Source organism: Equus quagga, chromosome 19 (assembly GCF_021613505.1).
Source record: "Equus quagga isolate Etosha38 chromosome 19, UCLA_HA_Equagga_1.0, whole genome shotgun sequence".
NCBI lineage: Eukaryota > Metazoa > Chordata > Mammalia > Perissodactyla > Equidae > Equus > Equus quagga.
The window spans coordinates 9049570-9072712 of NC_060285.1; the positions used below are offsets into that span (position 1 = coordinate 9049570).

Below are 23143 nucleotides of genomic sequence, written 5' to 3' on the forward strand. Positions count from 1 at the left end.
CACTAAATGATTTGGGATTTCCCATAAGAGACATACTTTCACATCTCAGTTCCACTTTATGTCCTGTTTTTTCTTCCTGGAATGACCTTCTTCTTCCTCTTCTGGCTAACATTTCTATCTAGTGAAGAATCGGGGTGCCGGCCCAGTGGCCTAGCGGTTGGGGTCACACCCTCTGCTTTGGTGGCCCAGGGTTCTCCAGTTCAGATCCCGGGTGTGGACCTGGCACCACTTATCAAGCCATGCTGTGGCAGGTGTCCCGCATATAAAATGGAGGAAGATGGGCACAGATGTTAGCTTAGAGCCAATCTTCCTTAGCAAAAAGAGGAGGATTGGCAGTGGCTGTTAGCTCAGGGCCAATCTTCCTCAAAAAAAAAAAAAATCAGGAGAAGATGCTTCTTCCTTCAGAACTTCTTCCTCAGACTCCCAGCTTGGCTTAGGAGTTTGCTCTTTCACTGTTTTTCTGAAGTACCCTGTGATAATTATCTACTTATTTGTTATTATATTTGACAAATGACAAGCTTTGTGAAGGCAGTGATTGTGTCTGTCTTATTTATGTGGTATCCTTAGTGCCTAGCGAAAAACTTTTGTGGGCTAATGAATCAACTAGGGTGCTTGTTAAAGGCAGATTCTGATTCTGTAGATCTGGGTGAGGCCTGAGGTTCTTTTCTAACCGGCATCCAGGTGATGCCAGTACTTTTGGTCTGAGGACTACACTTTGAGTAGCAAGGTCTTAGAATCAAGTGTTTGATAAATGTTTGCTTGAATGTATGGGCAAATGAATGAATGATGAAACTGAACTATTAACTCACTGAAATAGTGACTTCTTAGATTTAAGCAATTAAGAAAAGAAAATGATCATTGACTCTGTTGCTGGCCAGAAAAAAGAAAAAGCCTTGTTTAATTCAGGATTTAGATTATTTGGAAGGAAGGCTTTCTGAGTCCAGCCCTGCATAGGTGAAGTATTTTATTCTCTTTTTTAGTGATAGCATATTTAGACCAGAAGTTTTAGCTATTTTTTTAAGTTGAAGATCTCTATAAATTTGAAATTTCATATGTAAGCCCAATGTGTAAAACAGTTGCTTTGGTTGAATGAAACCTGAATGGAGGAGCCAGACCCCCACTTGCTTGGCATTCTTCCTGCCCCTCAGGTAGCTTTCGAAAGAGCGCAAGTTGAAAACTTCTGATCCAGATGATCTGTCTCCTTGAGTTTGAGCTGTGTCTGCGCCAACCTTTTCAGTTGCTAGGATGGTTTCCTAACTGCCAGGAGCTCCAAACTGATTAATTGTGATCATGCTTATAAGGGAATATGGATGCTTGAAACCAACAGACAACATAATTATCATTTTGCCTGGAGAAGAGAAACCCAAGAAAATGAAATTGTGTTCAACGTTAGAAAGGAAACAGGGATGAAATACTGGTATTAGAACACTGCTGAAAGCAGGGAGAGGGGCTTAATAAAGAAATACTTTATAAGAAGTTTAGTGACGACAGAAAAATGCCTTATATGATAGAGTGTATGCCAGCAACCAGACATACTAATTGCTTAGCAAAAATCACTAAAGTAACTGTCAAAATTAGATTCTGTTATTATAGAGAGAAGATAGGAAATGCTATCAGGTTAGGAGGACTAGAAAGTTGCCAAGCACTGTTTCCCTGATGAAACACGTTTATTTTCTTTTTTATTCCAGCAGCCGTCAGGTGAATGTCTGCACGGGGCAATACTGTTAGTGTCTGGTTGCAGGGTTTTCCTGGCCATAATAGGGTCTTCTATTTGTACTGTAATGCTGCTTCTTGTCAATGGGGGAAAGAGGCTGGATTTACCGCTAAGAAAATAATTGTTCTATTTTATGCTAGGTCTTCTTTGCATGATTATTTATAGAGAGGTAAAGATAAAAGCAGAAATGGAAAATCCCAGGGAAGATTGTGAAATTGGATAGAGTAGAGTTCTAGAGCAGAGTAATCCTAGAGTTAGAGGAGGTCATTTTTCATAAAAGGTGTACTGTGTGTTAAAATGGTCGAGTGAGAAATTTACTTCGTCAGATCTGTTTCATTTAGAAACATATCTTATATAGAAATTCAGTGATTTAGCAAGGGTCTGTGGGGTAGTAGGCAGCCAAGGTCCTCATACCTCTATTTCCTAAACAAAGGATGTTGGAGCGCTATTGGGAGGAGATGCCTTTCGTTAACCCTAATTGGAAAAAGTTGGTAGAGAAGTTTCAAGGTGGATTTTTAAGTGTTATTCCTCCGTCTTCTTCTAGGCTGAGCACTTAGGTCTAAAAGATAAAATTGGTCTACCTGTGGATCCTGTCCAGCCTGGGCTTGGAGAAGCCTGGAAAAACCTCTCTAATGATCTAACCCCATCCTCTTTGGCTCCAGCTAAAGGAGTTCTGGCACACATGGAATGGATGTATCATAATGGAAAATTTAAGTTTCACTTTGCTTCTTCCTTTAATGATGTAGTGCTCTTTGGCTGTCTTTTCCTTACATATCCATCCCTTCTTCATATTAATCTGATATCAGTCTTTTAAGTATGAATGAGTTTCAGAACTGGCTGAGACTGCATAAAGCCTATTTTCAGGAGCCTCTAGAATAGGAGCTGACATGCTGGTTTGCCTCTTTTTCTCATTGTAAATATATTACATTCCAGTTATCCTATAGGCTTTTGTGGGAAAGCCTGGGAATTTTGCCATAATCATATTTCATGGCTTCTGTGGGAAAGTGCATTCCATATTCCAAATGATCCTATTATGAGCTTTTGGAATATAATCCATTTATAAGTTGAGGACTTGCTTATATCTAAGAGGTGTGCCTCTTGAAGTTTGGGAATTATAGATTTAAGATACAGCAAATAGTAGTTACATGGAATGCATTACTCAGAAGGCATTGCAGACAAAAGTTAGATAAATTAATGGGCAACAAGTTCATAAAGGTTTCCAAGAGAACGGTGATATTTGGGGGATTCTTAACCTTTTATTTTGTCCTTGACTTTTAAATTAAATTTTATTTCAGGACAGTCATTCGTACCTTCCTACAATCCTACTACTGTTCACTGCTGTGGCCACTCTGGAAATTAGTATTCAGCAGATATTTATAAAGTGCCTATAGTACATGAGACTGCGGAAAACATTGAAGGTTATAAAGAAGTTGTACCACAGCTATCAGATTTGCCTCCTTCCCTCCTGTTGCTTTAGTGAACAAATCATTAGCTCTTTTATCAGAGCTAATCAATATCAAATTTCTTTTGTTTTTCCTTCCCATTTTGGGTACTGCAAACCAGATTTGGGGCTAGTGATTTGTTTATGGGGGATAAGTTTTTGGTTCATGGATAGAGGTTGAATACCAGGCAGTGTTGTTGAAAATGGTGAGATTTATTTAGCTTTCCCCTTCTCTGCGTGGTCTCCCTTCCTAGCCATCCCCTGAATAGCTATCCTGCACTTCTTGTGTTCTGGTTAACAAATTTGTGCTTGGATATTAAAGCTGATGAGACCTTTGAATGACTTGAATTTTTGCGTTTTGAAGGGGATCTCGTTATTGAGAAAGTGCCTTTCTCCAGCCCAATGATTGAATGAATAAAAACTTGAAATATCACCCACAAAAAACTGCTTATATTTACACCTATAGGAATGTTCATTTTTGAATCACAGATTGTTCAGGACTCAATAGATATGAATATCCTTAGAGAACAATGGAACAGAACATTTGAAATTATGTCTGCAAAATTGAAAAAGCTTCTTATACTAATCATCCCCTTGAAATTAGATTGGTGATGTATATTTTACCATTCAAGTCCTTTTTCTTTTTTGGGAGGGAAATAATAACATATATACAGAAAAGTACGTAAATCAAAAGGTAGTTTACAGCATAACCATAAAGCAAAGAGCTGTGTAATGCTCAGCTCAGCAGCAGCTCTTTGTGAGCCCCAAGGATGTCTCCACATGCTCCTCTATGATCACAGCCCCGTCTCTTCTTCCTAGGAGCGACCATATTCTAACTTCTTGAAAACAATTTTTTTTACCAATTATATATTTATTCATGAACAATATAATTTAGTTGACATTTATATGAATAGAATGATTCTGTATTCTTCTTTTGTTCAACATGTGTGGTTTTCATTCATGTATATAGCTTGAGTTCATCCATTTTCATTACTTACAGTGCATGCTCCCAAAGAAAATTATTCTGTAATTTAAAAAAAAATTCATTCTTCTCGTGAACATTTGGGTCCTTTCCAGGTTTAGGCTATTGCAGTGTTACTCTGAATGTTCCTCGTGTATCCTGGTACATGGGTTCATTAGTAATATAAAATTACTAGTTAATAAACTGTTTTCCAAAGTGGTTGTACCAGCTTATGTCCTCTGTAGCAGTATATGGAAGTTTCCACTGCTTCATATCCTTGTCAAAACTTGGAATTGTTAGCTTTTTAATGTTTACTACTCTGCTGATTATATAAAGGTTTCTTATGACATTCTTGATTTTCATTTTAAGGTTTTTCAGTGAGGTTGAACCTCTCTTCTTATATTTCTTGGCCCTTTGGATTTCCTCTTTGCCTCTTCTTCCTACTATATTGTTTTCTTGTTGACTAATAGGAATTCTTTGTATATTCTAAACACTAGTTTGTTGTTGCTTAAATGTGTTGCAGATATCTTCTCCCACTCTGATTTATCTTTATCATTCTCTTTTGGTGCCTTTTGATTGAGAGTTTCTAAGTTTAATGTACTTGATTTATGAGTCTTTTATAGTTATGAGTTTTGTGTCTTAGTTTTTTGTGTGGGATTAAGGTAAGGCCCAATTTAGTTTTTTTTTTCCAAGTGGAGTCTCATTTCTTGAAAATACTCTTGTTTCCCCAGCCATCAGCAGACCTCCCTCTTTTACATATCAAGGACTTACCTTGTGTGTGGGTATCTTTCTGAGCTCACTATTTGCTTCCATTCTCACTATTTGTCTATACCTGCACCAGTACCTCACAGTCTTAATTATGATAACTGTAATAAGCCCTGTTATATTGGGAGAAGTAAGTCCTCCCACGTTTTTCTTTTTCCAAGAGTGTGTTTCTTGCCTTATTCTTTGTCCTCTCCATTACCATATGAATTTTAAAACTACTGTGGGATTCTGATTGGGATTGCATTAAATCAAATAAGCCAATTTAGGGAGAATTAACATCTTTAGAATATTATACCGTGAACATGGTATATATCTCCATTTATTTAGATTTTCTATAAGGTCTCCCAATGAAATTTTATAATTTTCTCTGTAGTTTGTTAGATTTATTTTTAGAGGTTTCATATATTTTAATGCTGTTGTGTTATTCTTTTAAAAAATTTCATTTTCTAACTGTTGTTGCTGATCCCATATGTTTTTCTGAAAGAAACAACAGATACAGTTTGTATGTGTCTGTTACCTGCTATGCTGTGTGGGGTGGGAAGAGTTATGTAAAGAGAAATAAGCAAGAGAGAATGAGAGTTAAAATGACATACTCTTTCCCCCTTCATAGGCTTTTCTCATCCTTTGAGTAAAACTTAGGAAGTGCTGATTTGTTTTCCACATGTATAGCCTGTAGAAGAAAGGGCAGATAATATATTCTTTTTCTCTAAGGGTATGCACTGTATTCTTTCATGCTTCAGTGTTGCACAGGAGGTACTAATTAACTTCTGGAAGAAGTAAAAATTTGAGTGGGCAGTTGCTGATCCAAATTACAGTATTTTCTTCGGGAAAGGAAAGAGATTTGTTACTTATGTTCCTCAGGAAGCCTGGTTGTTGAGGATTTTCTAGATGAGGTCTCCCAGTCAATGTAAAAATGCCCAAATCTTAAGCATGTCAGTTCATTAAGTGATTCTGTTTATAATGTGGCTGAGAGATTTCACAACCTGCTTTATCTCAGCGCTCAGAAATAATGAATTTCCCATTCTTATGTATTCATCAAATGTTGTGCTAGGCTCCTGGAGAACAGATAACAGATAGAATCTCCCTCTTAAAAAAAATAAAAAGTGAAAAAACCTCCCATTGGATCCTATCTCCTAGAGAAAATTGCTATTAGCATATGTTTTACTTGCCTGCAGTCTTCTAAAATGTATGTTTTAAAAATAACTGAGCTAATGCTATGCTTTTTTCATTTAGCATTGTAGCTTAAGATTTTCCATATGTCATTGAAATATTTTTATAACGTAGCCTTTTTAATGGGTGTATAACATTCCATTCCATACCATCATTTATTTAATTTCTCCCTGATTATATATTTGAATTATTTCCTATTTTTCAAAGTTATACTAATATTTGGATGAACATCTTTTAAAGCCTTTTCTTCATTTTGCATTATTTCCAGAGAAGTGGAAATATTCGCTTAAAGAATTTGACCATTTTAATGTTGAAAAATTTATTCAGTGACTATTCAGCACCATCTGTATGCTAAGTATTGGAGAGACAGTAAGGAGGAAGTCAGATAAAGTTTTCATTGTCATGTGATTTACAGTTAGTGAAAGAAAGATTAAACAAAGAGTTATACAAGGCAACTCATAGTTACAAACTTTGGTAAGTGCTTTGGGGAAAAAAAACACAAGTTGTTCAAACAGAATAGCGAATCTAATAGTGATAGTTCTACTTTAGGTGGAGGTACTGGTCAGGAAAGGCCTCTCTGAGTGAGAGACATTTAAGCTGACAGCCCAAGCTCATTCAGTGGTTGGCCAAACAAAGCAAAGAGGAAATAGTGTGTGAAGGCTGGGGGAAAGGGGAAAGGACACAAGCACAGGCAAGAGTCATTGGGGAAAACTTGGCACAAAAGAACTGAAAGAATACCAGTGTGTCAGTGGGGGAGTGAGAGAAGGTGATGTGGGGTAAGGAGATAGTTAGGGACCAGCTCACGCAGCCTTTGTGGGCCTCATTAAGAATGGAGGTTCCTGAGAAATACCTTGTCCAATTCCATTCCAAAGTGGCCTACCAATTTTTGCTTCTCTCACCCTGTATGAGTGCCTGGGTTACTTACTAGCATTGCTAGTCTCATTTGTAAGAGACTTTGCTAATGTGATAGATGAAATGTTTTCACTTGAATTTGTATTTCTTTGATAACTAGTAAGGAAGAGCCTTTCCCTAGATGTTCGTAGCTAGTGGGTATTTCGTTGGTTTTGACCATTCAGTTCATTTCCTTGCCCACTAAAACTTTATTTTTAAGATTCTTCCACAAGTACTCTAGTAATAGACTCGGAACCACTTGTCGGGAATTTGTGGAAGAGTTTCTTATATGTCTCTCACTGTCTGTACAATACTCTGGATAAAGGGATGGATTAGGTCGAGACCATGCTTCTTTTGGCTTTATTGTTTTGTCATTCGTGGATATACAAGTCTGTGGAGTTGGGAATTTGGAAACTCTGGTGCCTGTTTTTTTTAAGAGCTAGCTCACGCCATCCTCCTTCAGAACTAATCGCTGCCGCTTTTACATGTGTTTAGCTCATTGTTTGTGCTCTTACTTAGCACTTCATTTTTTTCTTTTCTTTCTTTAATTGTTGGTTAGAGATTTTTCTGCCCTACTTTATTATAAGGCCCTTGAGGGCAGAGGTAGTGTCAGTCTGCTTCGTCCTTGTCTTTGTGCTGCCATTGGCGTTGATACTGCAGAATGACAATATTTCAGACACACAGTATGAATGAGTTGGCTGTTTATCTTTATGGCATTACAGCCCTTAATATTTACTGTACTTTGAAGAGTTAGCTGAAAATACAGCTTTCATCTATCCTGAGGCCAAGGAATAGCTTACCTGTGGTAGTGTGGGATCCTTCCAGCTTTGCAGGTCTTGACTGAGTTTTTCATCAGTAGTAGATTGTCGTCATAGGAAAAGGAGGCTGCCCAGGACCTGTAGAGACTTGCCTGGATACTGGGTTATGTTGTCTTTTGGGTGTTTTCACTTTGCCCAATACCAGGTTTCTGGGAGAGAGACTTAACTGGTTGGAGCCTGTAAAATTTCAGTATGATCATTAGATTTTTGTAGAGCTAAACCTCAGTAAACTGCATGCACTTGTGAGAACCCAAATCAGAAATGGACATAGGAACTAGATTACATTTCAGTTTTCTGAAATCCCACAGAGATCATAAAAAGACATTTGTTATTTCTGTGTATACCTGCCTATGCTACAGTCCACCGTAGAAATGGTATCAGTTCTTAGGTTGACAGCTTTCTATGGTTAAAGGATTGCCTGTTTTGTAGGTAAGCTAGGCTCTGTTCCTCTGGTTTCTCCTATTCATTGCCTACAATTCGGGCATTTTCATTGTCATTAGCACTTAATATTCCTGAGGGTATTATTGTGAATGTCCTTATTTATGTTAACCCTGTACTTCAATGTTGTGGATAATTTTAGTCTTCTTCATGTAGTTTCCTAAATTATAATACCTTCAGCATGTGTTCCAGTGAAAATTGTAGCAGACTCCCTGCCTCTTCTTGGTAGGTAGGGATTCTTTTGTTGTTATGAACTTTTCCCCTGCTGTTGGAACTTTCTGCAGTAAATAGAGCTTTCCATTCCATTTGGCGTACCTTTATGAATGCTGTCACATGTCAGACACTGTGCTAGATCTATTTTTTTTAAAAAAGATTTTATTTTTCCTTTTTCTCCCCAAAGCCCCCCAGCACATAGCTGTATATTCTGGTTGTAGGTCCTTCTGGTTGTGGCACGTGGGATGCCGCCTGAGCATGGTCTGATGAGTGGTGCCATGTCCGTGCACAGGATCCGAACCAGCAAAACCCTGGGCCACTGAAGCGGAGCACGTGAACTTAACCTGGCCCCTGTGCTAGATCTATTAATGCAGAGGCATTAAGCCATCTGGTAAAGAGCAATAATAGAGGTGGGCACAGGTTCTGGGGGAACATAAATGAGGGGTATTTAACATTATCCCTGGAGGAAATAAGGAGGGTGGGGAGAGTGCCAGGATCAGGGAAGGGTTTCTCGAGAAGGCTGCACTTAAACTAAGTTTTGAAGAATAAATAATAATTAGTTGGTAGCAAGGATTTTTTTTAATAGAGGCAAGACTGGAGAGAAGGAGCACAGTTAAGAAGCTATCACTGAAGTACACACTACCGCCTGTGAAATATTCTTGTGAAAAACTTTTACTTGAATTGGATCAAGTCTCTGCATCTAACTCCTAATTTATTGGAAGTATAGGGGTTAGAGCAGCATGTTAAATGGCACCATGGGGATACAGTTAGCAAAATCCAAAATGTGGGGAAACAACCTGATTTCTTCAACAAATAAGCTATAACAAAAGAAAAAGAGGAAGGGGGAATCTATAGATTGAGACTTAAGAGACACATCAATGAACTACAACATGTTTTCCCTGTTGGACGCTGATTTGAATAAATCAAGTCTAGGAAATTTATGAGACAGTTGGGAAAATTTGATCATTGATAGTTGATGATATAAAGGGATTTTTAAAAATTTAGGTGTGATAATGGTATTGTTATATTAAAAAATTAGTTCTTATCTTTTAGATATACAGAATAAAGATGAAATTAGATGATGCCTAGAATTTCCTTCACAGTGATTCAGTGTTGGCTGGGTACTTTGTGTATGTGGGGTAGAATAGATGAAAAAAGTTTGACTGTGTGTTGATAAATTCTGAAGCTAAGTGGCAGGCTACTTAAATAGCTTATTATGCCATTCCTTTCTACCTTTGTGTATGTTTGAACTTTTCTATAATGTTTTTAAAAAGCTGTTGCTATACTCCAAGCAAGAAATATTAAGGACCTGAAATAAAGCACTGGCTATAGGGATGGAATGAAAGGATGGATTTGAGGAATATGTTAGGAGATAATTAGTTATGCTTAGATGTTTAGGGCTGAGGGAGGGGAGTCTAAATTTATGGTTTGCGCCCTGAATACTGTTACCTAAGATAAGGAAAATGGAAGCAGTATATCTGGAGGGGTTGGTGCAGGGTGATGATACTGGAAGTTTGCTTTTGAACGTATTGAGTTTAAGATAGCCAGGTAGACATGCATGGTTGGTAGCTGACAGGTGAAGTCAGAGCTAGCGATGGATCAGTCTGTAAGTGATAGTTAATCTCAAGAAAGGATGAGATAGCCCAGGGAGACTATAAAAGGGGGAAAGGAGTGTCCCTGAGAGGGGCAAAGAAAGAAGAGCCACTTAGGATTCTGAGAGGAAAGGTCAAAGAGTTAGGAAAGTAGGATTTTTAAGAAAATCAAGGAAATAATAAGTTTTAAGAAGAGCATGGAGGCTATGACAAATCCAGTAGGAAAGTCAAGTGGGATCAGAACTTGTCTAGTTCCTCTTGGTTATGAACATTAAAGGCCTTTGGGAGTCTTTAGGGGTGAGAAAGCCTGGTGAATAAACTATATTGGTATCCTGCAGTATCAGGCCCCTCTAGAGTAGGTTAGTAGAAACTGTGGCTCATATTCAATTTGTGTTGATTAACTGAAGAGTTATGATTAAAAGTAAAAGAGCTTTCATTTTATTGCAAATTAAGATCATTACTCTTCATTCCTTGGTGCCAGTAACTTGAAAATCATGTTTACTTGTGCAGAGACCTTGTCAAAGCCTACTTTAGTTTTCTGTCTATGAAATTTTGCTCCTTTGCACAGAAAATAGTGGAACTGAAGCTGCCACAGGAGTCAAACTTTTAGAAGTGTGAAACCTGACTTAAAGCCACTTTTCCCAGTGACTCTGTTGCTGTGCTGATATCCTTCAGGGTAAAGGCAAAAGCTTAGCAGTAGTCAGATTGTTGCTTGTTGTTTCCTTTTTTAAAGATTAATTTTTTAGATTTCTATTTTAAAAATTGTTTTTCTTTTCTTTAGCTCATTTTATCCCAAAGTACAGATGAGATAATGGATATGGAATTGCTGTGAAAAGGTTAACAGATGATTTGAAATGTGATGTGTGATTGTTACCGCCACCGTGTGACTGTCTGTATGTCCGTGGGGCTGGCGTATCGGCAGCTGTGACGTCGGAGCCCTCTTCTACAGCAGAGAGAAGTTTGGGCAGCAGGGAAGCAGCTCTCTGCCCTTCCTACAATCTTCTGTGCAGGAATCTTATCATTTGTATTTTATTTCCCCAGAGGTACAGAACTGTGAGAACTTGTTTCACTTGAAAAACCCTCACACAGCAAATTGTACCGTCCACATAGGGACGCAGGAATGACTCAACCTTTGAGGGATGCTTTTCCTTTAGTTGCTAACCTCTGACCAGACTGTCATGTCTTCTGAGAGTTGAAATTTATGCATTTTTTCGTATGGCAGTTTGAGAGCTTGGTTGCCAGAGGGGCCAGTGAGAATGCTTCTGTCTTCCTGGAGCAGCATTTAGCCCACACTGGCTGCCACTCCGTTGCCTGTTGAGTCATTCCCACAGTTCTATATAGAGCTTTTCTGGCTTTTCTTCTAAACAAGATGTTCTTGGAGTGGGAAAGAAAGGAAGTTTTTCTCTCCTCCACAGAATCTCCCCCACCCCAAATCTGCATTGCTTTCTCTTTTCTAATAACAGAATATTGCTCTCAATCATTCTGAGATTATTTTCTCTTTTAAGGTCTCTGAGTGCTCTCATTTATCATTCGTTTGACTATGTAATCATTAAGGCATTTGCTGGGCTGAGTTTGCAGCAGTAGGCTCTCAAGATACAGACTGCTACATAACCAGAAAGATGGAGGAATTCTAGCTAAACATACCAAACATGGATTTCTAGTTTTCAGCTATCTAAAAATCAGTCAAATGTGCTAAGGCATCTTAATATCCTTATTATGAATATCAGTTAGTAAAAAGTACTGTAAAGGGAATGAATGAGCTTTTAATTTTGGATAAATGAAAATTGCTATAATTTGAAAGGATTTTAGTTTGTTTTTGTTTTTTTCAATGAAAGTAAAATGCCCATGTTCATTCTTATTCAGAAGTTCCTGCTCTGTGCTAGTGGAAAAAGAGTTGGTTTCTTTATCAGGAAAGGGAAATTCGCATATATTGGAACTGTCTTCTGTGTTCCATACATCCAGCAAGATCATAAAGCATTGTAGAAAAGTCAAATAACAGCTGTCTATGCACAGATCGCATGTCTTACACAGGCACAAGTAAGGGGCTTTTTCAGGGGATGGGCAGATCTGAAAGACAGATTACAGTCCAGGAATGGATTCAGATGACTTTTTGAAACAGATATTTTAATTGGAGTAGGGGTGGAGAAATAGTTGAGCTTCTGTAGTTAAATATTCAACTTCCTTAGCCTGTTATCTATAAATATCACAAATGAAAAGCCGTTGGAGCTCTTTTTCAGAAAACTAACTCACTGTACATATTTATTTGTGTGTGTGTATGTGCCTAATCCCCATCCCCACCTCCCATTAATGGGTCAGTAATTGGGCTGTTTCTTTCACAAGATTGAGTTGTTTGGATTGTGTTTAATCTGTTACTCTAAGCTGCATTAGTAGCAGAGTCTGTTGTACTAAGGTTTTGAACAAAACCTCATCTTGTCTTCTTAAAAAAAGAGGAAAAAAAAAAAAGCAGTTGATCTGTTTTCTGAAGGTCTCTCTCTGTAGGTCTCTCCCCTCCCCCAGAGAGGAATGGCAAGGGGAGGAGCTCACTCACTGTTCTAACCGCGCTTCATATGTCTTAACTTGAGCACTTTTTGGTTTCCTGTCGGCAGTAATTCAACTCTGTGCCATCTTGACTTGCCTGAAGGGTGGATAAATTGGTAACTGCACTGAGAAGAGGAGTGAGTTCTCCCAGTCTGATTTGAGCATAAGGCACGAGACTGAATTTATGAAAGCTTCGGTAGCTTCTGAAGACAGCATCTTTCTTCTGTGACTGAATTTCTTCTTTCTATTTGTGGGCTGTTGTTTCTGAGAAGATTTTGTCATGACTCTGCTGGAGCCTGAGATGTTAATGATGGCTGTGCAGTCCGGTAATTCCCATATTTCTTCATATCCTATTTGCCATAGGTTTCTTTAAAAAGGTTTGGCGTATTTGTGCTAGGATTGGATGGAGAAGGGGAAGAAGATGGATGGGGGTAAACATCAATTGTCCAGTAAATGTACTGCTTTTTCAGGTTTTTATTATAAAAAACAATAATTTTTTTCTAATCATAAATTCAAGTTATTCAGACGTAGCTTTGAGTTGATACTTACTGGCCTTAAGTCTGAGAGACCTATGTGAGAGAAAAACCCAATTTGCCTTCTTTAATCAAGTATTTTATTGTCAGTGGTGCTGCTTTTGATGAAGGATGATTAAATTGCTTTTGCTGTTTTATACGTTACAGTCTTTAATCACTAATCTACACTCTATTTTTATGTCTCTTTGTGAAAGCATGTTTTAAAATTTTTCCTTAGCTGTTCTTTCTCTTTTGTGGTGTAACCATTCTATATCATCTTTTGGTACTTTGGAAATGCTCTTGATAACACATTGAATTGGAACTCTAAGTTTTGGAGATGGGAAAGTTAGAGCAAAGAGGCAGTCAACAGAAAGAATATAAGATTTTTAAAATTCTGTCTCTAAAAACAGTTTTCCCATTTCAAAAGTGTTTTTTAAAACATTTTAAATTCCATTTTGTTTTTAATGGTTTCTTTTACTTTTAGTATTTTTAAACTTAAGTTAGATATCTAAAAATAGGGAATGTTCTTTTGTTATTTTTAGACTTCTGCTAAAATGTAGTCTGTAGTGTTTTCCTGTTTCAGACCATATCTTGAAAGATTCATACAAGTGGCATTTGGGGACCTCTTCCTATCCACTGGCCTTCATTCAAAGGAGGATGAGACTTCTTGGTTCTGGCACATACTGTCTGTGGCAGAATTGGTCTTACTGTTCTCCTTGGGGAACACTTCATTGTGTGTTGATATCCATCTGAAGACAGGATCAGATGCTATCAGGTTAAGCTTTATGGACAGGGAAGGGTCAAAGAGGAAAGATACCCCTACCATTCTTTTCTTTCTGGTTTTACAAATAAGACCATGATGAGTCATTTATTAGTTGAGTTTTCTGTTCATATATGCTATGTGTTCCAGGTGGCGTTTCCTTTTCCTCCCCCAGATCTGTTGTACTTTGTGTTCTAAACAAGGTAGTATGCTTATCTGAATGTTTCCCATCTGTCTTTGATAAAATAGCTCCCAATTAAACTGACTTGGATTTTTTTCCTGCTCTGTATTCTAGTTCTCTACTGTATGTGGGCAAATGCATATTTTATCTTAAGGAGTAGCCATTAGCATTTGAACCCTCTCCTTTCTTTGATCACCTTGTTATTTAGAGATCATCTCAGTCCAGTAACTTTTTAAAATAAAGGTTAAGGAGGCCAGGTCTGTGGCCAAGCAGTTAAGTTTCCGTGCTCCGCGTCAGCCGCCCAGGGTTTTGCCGGTTTGGATCCTGGGTGCGGACACGGCACTACTCATCAAGCCATGTTGAATTGGTGTCCCACATAGCACAACCAGAAGGACCTACAACTAGAACATACAACTATGTAGTGGGGCGCTTTGGGGAGAAGAAGAAGGAGAAGAGGAAGAAAAAGAAGTTTGGCAACAGTTGTTAGCTCAGGTGTCAATCTTTAAAAAAATAAAAATAAATAAAATAAAAGTTAAAGGATTGTTTGCTTTCCCCTAAGGGAGTCTCACTGTTCATGGCTGGATAAGGGAAAGGGACTTAACATTTTCTTGTCTTGCCTAAGAGCTATTTTTCCTATGGCATATGTTGGGTAGGGCTAGCCACCCATCTGTTGGACCAGCTATTTCATAAAACTTTCAAAGGATAATAGTATGTAGACACTTATGGATGAAATTGACAAGAATTTGGATACAGGTAGAATGAAAGGTCTGCAGAGAATAGTATGTATGTGAACCTCTTTCTTTTGCCTGTTTTCGTAAAATTAGAGAAAATTAGATACAGGAAGGAGTAATAGCAGACTGATTTCTCTAGTACTTGTGGTTCCTAAGTGTTCTGAAACTTTAATAATGTGTTGGTTGTGTAAAATCGTTACTGTTTTCTTCTAAAGCTGTAGCCATTATGCTGGATTGTAACAGTAATATGACAGCTGTGTTTATGATAGGAGATGAAAAAGCATCTGTTATGAAGTCTTAATAAACTAAAAGCCAACCATTCTTTCTAAAAAGTCAAAGCTTTTAGACTATTTATGTGAGCCCTAGGTTTTCTAGCAATAAAATATTTCGACCTGCATGAGTGTATATGCTTTATAGATGAAACTTCTGTTTAATAAGCTTTTGAAAGTAATTAAACCCCTTTAGACAAGATTCAAGATGCAAAGTCTTTACCCTAAGTTAAACTTTAGGATACTGAATATTATAGCAAAGTACATTGTGTATTTGTTGATAGTTTTCATTTAGTATTTGGAGCTTGGAGATTTTGGTGGGGCATACTCGCACTTAAAGACTTTCATCCTCATCACTACCTGTGGTCTCTTACTGACCCCTTGAGATCCAGTTCAGCTGCTACCTTTCTGTGAAACCTCTCTCAATAGAGTCAGCCTTTCTTCCTCTCTGTTCCTGCAGGACCACCTTTCCAATGTAGACTAATTATCATTTTTACATGTTTCCCTAGTTAGATTATTAGCTTCTCAGAAGCAATGTATTCATCTTTATATTGGCTCCTGACATTGACTGACACATGGTAGAACTTTGGTGTTTTTTTTTTTGAATGAATGAAGAAATCTGGTTTGGCATACTTTCCCTAATAAACAGGCATAAGCCTTTTCAATCAAGATTTTATCGAAATATTTTGCGATGTGTTCTCGCATTAAGAAATACTCTAACCACTGTCCTGTATCTTAGCCAATCTTTGCCCAAAGCAGGTGCTGTTGAAAGCATGGCTTTCAAAATTGAAATTCTTTCACATCTTAGGATGTACAGTATGCCCAGTCTGTCTTCCTTTGATGTGTATTGCTAAATCTGTGTTCTGATCAAGCCACGATTAGAGGATTTAAAGCATCTATCACCACTATGGAAACCTATATAAGATATTGTGATTAGAAAACTAATTATCTGAGGTGGACATTTGGGATTTCGGAAGCTAAGACTAAGGGAATATTAGGGCACAGCAGTGACTCTGGTATATTTTAGAAGAGAGCAGTGCTGGGGCTCAGCTCTTGACTGCTAATAGCTGAGGCTTTCACCAGGCAGGCCCTGTCTGTGCATCTAGCCGGTGTAGTCTTCTTCTTAGTTCATAACTCTGCCACAGTGGGACAGAGTTCTGTTGTAGAGAAAAGGATTGAAGCAGTTCCCTAGGTGTGTTTTGGTCCTATGACATACATCTGATCTTAATGAGGCACAGTTAGGCAGTCTGTTTATTTTTTCTCTGTCTCTCTTGTGCGCCTATGTACACATACCCACCCACCCACGTGCACACACACCATACCTAGATACACACACTCCAACACACCCTACTCCCCCTACTTTCCTATGCATGGGGTATCTCTGGGAGGATCTATTTATCTATACATAGGACATCTCTGGAAGGACCATGAAAAACTGGTAACAGTGACTACCTCAGGTAAGGAGGATGGAGAGCTGGGGGCTTGGGATGGAAGAAACTTTTTGTTCCACAGAACAGTTGAGCTCTCTTTTAAGTTTATTATCATTATGAGATACCCCATAAATGTGAAGGAATCTGTAGAATACATATTACAGCAATATGTGGAGTCCACAAACCCCTGGACCCATTACCCAACCTAAGAAATAGAACACAATGAATACATTGAAGGCCTCTAAGTGCCTTCTTTGATTTATCTCTTAGAAGATGTTTTTGTTTGCTTTTAACCGTATATACCTTTTGAATATTTTATGTTTTGTACCACATTCATGCTACCTACTCAAAAATATTAATTAATTAATAATTGATAATTTAAAAGTGTTTCCTTAGTCCATTTACTCTCTTGATGTCTATGTACTTAATTCCCGCATATTTCTTTAACTTCTAGTTCCCTCATCATTACAGTTTGCCTCTGAACTGTGTATTTTATAATAGTATGAGTTGAAGAGAAGGAAGTAGTAATTAATAAAAATAAGATTGAATAAGATGGTGGGCAGACAGCTTTTGCTCTTTTTGGTAATATGTTAACTCTTTAAAGGAGGGCCCTCTCTTTGCATTCACATCACTTGGGGGGTCTATAGAGCTGGTGAAAACTTTAGAACCTTCAGCAATACCTACTCTTTGGATCTCTTCATACTCTAAATATTAATGTGGGCTTTTAAAAAACGTATTTTTGTTTATATTTGAGACATTTTAGAGCTTAAAGGAAACCTTAGGTATTTTCTTGTTCTCTCCTTTATTTACATAAAGAAATTGGCCTGTTGAGGTAAATTTATTTCCTGAAGTCACATAATTAATTAGTGGCAGAGATGGAAGGACAATTTGTTTCCTTACTCCCATGGAGTGGTCTTTCTGCTGTAACATACAAAGAAATCATCAGAGAACTTTGATGTATGAGATTGTTTATAATTTTCCCCGGAGATCTTGGTTTTCCTTGGGTTTTTCCATTGCAGGTTTCTATCACTACTCAGACTGACTCACATCTTAAGACGTGGAGATAAAAACCAGTGCTGGGGTGTCCACCTCCTGCCCCTGAGCAGTGGAATCAGATGCTGCAGGCCCCATGATTTCTGGAGGACCTCCATCTTGCCCTGCCTTCTCTGGCCTGGGGGATGATCTCATACCTTGATGGTGATCTCAGAAGACAGGTAGGCAGACAGACAGCTGGTGTCATCAGTATTCTGGATTATATCTTACTGCCCTTTTTCTGACTCATTGATTTATCTGGGGTCCCCTTAGAGTTAGGACCCAGATCAAAGGAATTTGAATTAATCTGCCTGTCTCTATCTTTTTTCCCCCCTTTTGTTTCCTTTTCGATGAGGCAAGCTGTCAAGACCATGAACCACAGTTTTAGCTTTATTACAACAGTGCCAAATTAAATAAAGATGAGTCTCATACAGTCTTGTTTTTTTTGGAACTTTACTTTTATGATTACCACATGCATTATTTTTGAAAAGATTTTCTTTATAATAACAAGGAAAAAATACTAACAACAGAAAACAACTTTCTCAGCGTTACTCTCAACAAACTAAAGGGTAGTATCAGGCTGAACTCATGGTGTCAGGGGTCTGGGGCATCCATAATCTCATGGCTGAGTCACATAAATGAGGTGGTGGTGGCAGTTGAGTGAGTACGGAGGGCTTAGAAAAGAGGAATACATGGCAATTACATAGTGAAAATAAACTCAGTAGTGAAATTTTTGTAGTGTGTCATAATTTTAAAGTGTTTTTATGTATATTATCTTACTTGATCTTCACAACAACTCTTTAAGGTATCTGTATCTTCACATTTTACAGAGGGGCAACCTGAGGCTCAGAGAGGCTTCAGGACACATAGTGAGATGAAACAGATATTTAAATTCAGGTTTTTTACTATAATTGCTACTTAACTTATGGATCCATTTGAAATGAAAGTCAGATCATATCCCTCCTCACATAGAACCTGCCGGTGGTTCCCATTCACAGAAAACACCCAAGTCTTTAGAGTACCTCCCAGGTTCTGCCTGATCCGCCCCCAGCCCTGTAACTCTCTGACTGCATCTCCTTACCTCTTCTCTCACTGATTCTGTCCCAGCTATACCGGCTCTTCGCTGTCCCTGCAAATCTTAGGGAATACTCCTGTTTCAGGGCTTTTGTACTTTTTATTCCTTCTACTTGGGGCACTCTTTGCTGGGTTGCCTCATGGCTTGCTCCTTCATATCCTTCAGATCTTTGTTCAAATGTCACTTTCTCAGTGACATCTTTTATTTTTCTTCATACCACTTACCATCTGACAGAACACATGATTTGTTTGGTTATTGGTTACTGCTGTCTCTCCCTACTAGAATATAAATATCTCAAAGCGGGGGATTTTTCTCTCTTTTGTTTTCTGCTGTGTTTCCAGTACTTATAAGGGTACCTGGCACATAGTATGCACTTAATAATAATTCTTGAATAAATGACTTACAAAAAACTTTGGAATATGTTTTAAGCAAGTATGTTTCTGAGACCATGCCTTTCACCCATTCTGTATAGCATGCACTACCCTAACTAGTGCAGTGGTTCTCAAAGAGCGGTCTGGGGCTCTGGGCATCCCTGAGACCTTTCAGTGGGTGTGAGATGAAAACTTTTTATATATTTATACTAAAATATTATTTGCTGTTGTCCTTTCATGAGTGTACAGTGTAGTTTTCCAGAGCTGCATGATGTACAATATCTCCACAGATTGAACGCAGTATCGTGTATGAAAATTCAGCCATCTTTTAGTAAATTATGTGCTAAAGAGATTTGCAAAAATGGTAAAACAATGGTACTCTTTTTACTATTTTTTCGTTTAAAAAAATAATCGTTATTTTTCATAAAAATATGTTATTTATGTTAATATGTAGTGGGCTTATTGCTTTTTTTAAAGAAGTAGATATTTTAAATGTTTTCAGTTTTAATTTCTTATGTGATAAATGTTCATAGATATAACCCACATAAACGAAAGCCCTTTGAAGTTCTCAATAACTATAAGAGAGTAAAGAAGTCCTGATATCAAAAAGCTTGAGAATAGTAGGAATAGTGTTTAATCATGGATTTCGGAACCCAGGTTTCTTAGCTCTGCCACTAACTAGCTATGTGACCTTGGGCAAATTACTTAACCTGTCCGTTACTTCATCTGTAAAATAATAATAATAATGGCAGTGGTAGTAATACCAACCCCAGGAAATTGTTGTAAGTATTAAATGAATTAATATATGTAAAATGCTTATAACAATTCCTGGCACATACTAAGTGGTTTATGTTTTTGATGTTATTGTGGTTGGTTTGTTTTTTGTTGTTGGGATTTTGAATACTATTAGATGCAGATCATTGTTTTAAATTTCTTCCTTGGATATTCTGACACCTTGCTACAGCTCTCTTGATATTTGGCAACTCATAAAAATTTTTAAAAATATGTTTCTTCTTTAACCTTGAAGTATTTCTGGAAATTTGTTCTAAGGAAATTTTAAAAGATACGTAAGATTTATATATAAAGATGCTCATAGCAGTATTATTATTTTTTTTAAGATTGTATTTTTTTCCTTTTTCTCCTCAAAGCCCACTGGAACATAGTTGTATATTCTTCGTTGTGGGTCCTTCTAGTTGTGGCGTATTATTTTTAATAGTAAAAAATCAAAACCAAACAGAAACAACCTAAATCTTAACAGTAGGAGATTGGTTAAATAACTTATGGTACATTCATGTGATTGGATACTAATGTAGTCATAGATTATGTAAAAATGTGGGAAAATGTTTACCATTTATCCGTGTAATCCTAAAAAAAATGACTGTAAGGATATACACTAGAATATAATAGCTGTCTCCGGGTAGTGGGATTTCATAGCGTATTTTTTTCCTTCCTTTGAGTTTTCCTGTATCTTTATAATTTTCTATCGTAAGCTTACATTTCTTTTGTATTCAAATAAAAACTCGTATTAAATAATGTGTGTGTGCATACACATGTAGGTTAAAAGAGGGAGAAAATGGCTGGAAGTTTGAGTCTTGGATTAGGAGCTAGAGCTATTGATTTGAGAGCTCTGCAGTCAGAGCACTCCGCTGACCAAACAGTGCGCGGTAAGGAGGCGCTCCTTCCCATTGACCTCTTCTCTCTGACCAGTCTAGTTTGTGTAAATCCCTTTTACACTTGTGCCTTTGTTTCTATTTTGTAAGATTTATTGAAATTTATCTTTGCAGTGTTTGTGTTAGGCCATGTTCTTGGAAGAGCTGTAGATCCTTCCTGTGCACGCTAACTTACTCTCAGTGTGCTCAACCTTTTGGAAGTTTTTTAAGAAACTAAAACCATACTAAGTTATTTCTTTGTTTTTGATGGTTAGGAATAATCTGAGTTCTCTTAGGCATAAAATAGTGGCATTGGTATAAAATATTTTAATGATTTGAAAGTACATTTCTCTAATATATTTTGTTCTTTGACCCTAGGATAGGTGTGAAAATCCTCTTAACAATCCATCTACTCTGTCAGAAAGCTAAAATTCATATTGCCTTATCTTTGCCTTGTAAGTAGGACTTGGAGTGCTTATGTTGAAGGACTAAAATGTTAATTAGATTAACCTTGATTTTCTGAACCATTGTGTTAGTGTATTCTCTTGAGAATCAATTAGATTATATTCTCAAATCAGTGCCATAAGTAAGACTAATTTATAAAATATTTTGTTGTGTAGAGTATTGAAAACTTATGGTGTTAACATTAATTAGGCTATCCAAACAGATACTCTGACCTCAGTCTTCTAACACCTTGCTACTCAAAGTGTATTCCAAGGACCAGTAGCATTTGTGTCACCTGGGAGCTTATTAGGAATGCATGATCTCAAACTCCACCTCAGACCTGCAGAATCAGAATCTGAATTTTAATAAGATTCTCAGGTGCATATTAAAGTTGGGAAGTATTGTTCCCACAGATATTTTATTTAATTTATTTTTTTTCAAGATTGGCACCTGAGCTAACAGCTGTTGCCAATCTTCCTTTTTTCTTCTTCTTCTTCTCCCAAAAGTCCCCCCCCCCCCCCCCAGTACATAGTTGTATATTCTTGTCGTTAGTGCCTCTGGTTGTGCCATGTGGGACACTGCCTCAGCATGGCCTGATGAGTGGTGCTGTGTCTGAACCCAGGATCCAAATTGATGCAACCGTGGGCCACAGACACAGCACTTGCGAACTTAACCACTCGGCCCTGGGGCCAGCCCCCAGATATTTTATTTTTAATGACTTTGTTTTTGAGGTGAACAGATAAAATAGAATTTGTTGGTGTATTTCCTGGGCAGTAAGCACTGGTCAAAATCATAAATTGAAAGATGAGAATACAGTAGTTGGAAAGATTATATGATGTCTAAATAGTGTGGAAGCATTTGAAAAAATGAGAAACAGATATAGAAGAAAACTTGCTCATAGTACAGTATTCTGGATTTGATAAATGTTCACAATTTGACACTTTTTTTTTTTGCTATTTTTCTTGACTTTGGGAAGAAAGAATCAATAGGCTTCTTCTTGGTATTCTAGAATGTCTAATTGTAATGGATCTTAGAGATGACCTGGTGCAAAACCTTCATTTTATCGATGAACACTGGGGACTAAGAATGTTAAGTGACTTGGGGTCGGCCTGGTGGCGTAGTGGTTAAGTTTGCATGCTCTGCTTTGGCAGTCCGGGGTTTGCAGGTTCAGATCCCGCACACCACTCATCAAGCCATGCAGTGTTGGCATCCCATGTACAAAAAATAGAGGAAGATTGGCACAGATAGCTCAGGGCCAATCTTCCTCACTGGAGAAAAAAAAGAATGTTAAGTGACTTACCTAAGATCCCATAACTTGGACTTCCCATGTCCTGATTTTCAAAGCACTATTCTTTGTACCTCCTATCCTACCTCTCTGTGTTGCTGAAGGCCATATTTTAGTTGCTTCTATTGATGTTGGTTGAAACCATACTGAACAATTATGAGTGACATAACCAACTGACACACCTCACAGCATCTTGTGAAAATGGTCGGGGCTCACTCTCTTCTTTCTCTTCTATGTGAACTCATCTGTAATAGCTTCAGAAAAAGACATTTACTTGTTGTCTGGTAGTTAAACTACTACTTCTGTGAGCTAGTGGGGCTTGATGCTCAGGCCTGTGCTCTCTGAGGTGGAAAGTGCTGGAGAAGGTGCGGGCATTTTCTGTTCTGCCAAAATGGCAGTGGTTTTGAGTATTTAAAAGTAGTGTTATTTTATTTTTCTTTCTATCCCTGGTTTAAATAAAAGCTTATAAAACAGGAAAGGAAACCTTTTAAACAAAGAATGCTAGAAGAATTGGCTATCTCTATACAAAAAACAAAAAGAAACATTGACCTTTACCTCATACCATACACAAAAATTCACTTGAAATGGGTCATAGACCTAAATGTAAAAGCTAAAGGACACAAAAAGCATGAACTATAAAAGAAAGATTCTTAAATTGGACTTTATCAAGTTTAAACACATTTTTTTCCTCTTTGTACATTGTTGAGAAAATGAGAGACATTGTTGAGAAAATAAAAGACAAGCCATAGAGTAGGAGAAAATATTTACAATACATATATCTGACAAAGGGCTTGCATCTAGACTATATAAAGAGCTCTTAAAACTCAGCAATAACAGGACAACCCAATAAAAAATGGGAAAAG

The 23143-nt window shown here is 37.5% G+C and overlaps 1 protein-coding gene across 5 annotated transcripts in view; it reads left to right on the forward strand.

Moving 5' to 3' along the window:
• Nucleotides 1-12634: 12634 nt before the first annotated feature.
• Nucleotides 12635-23143, forward strand: part of MRTFA (myocardin related transcription factor A) — a 91520-nt gene continuing 81011 nt past the window's right edge. For 2 of the 5 annotated variants that reach the window (XM_046646878.1, XM_046646879.1), the window contains exon 1: nt 12635-12867. In XM_046646878.1, coding sequence (XP_046502834.1) covers nt 12822-12867 — 46 coding nt within the window. In that variant the 5' untranslated portion in view covers nt 12635-12821. Of the gene's footprint in view, nt 12868-17107; nt 17639-23143 lie in introns of those variants that run through there. The other 3 variants (XM_046646881.1, XM_046646883.1, XM_046646882.1) reach the window with 3 other exon arrangements.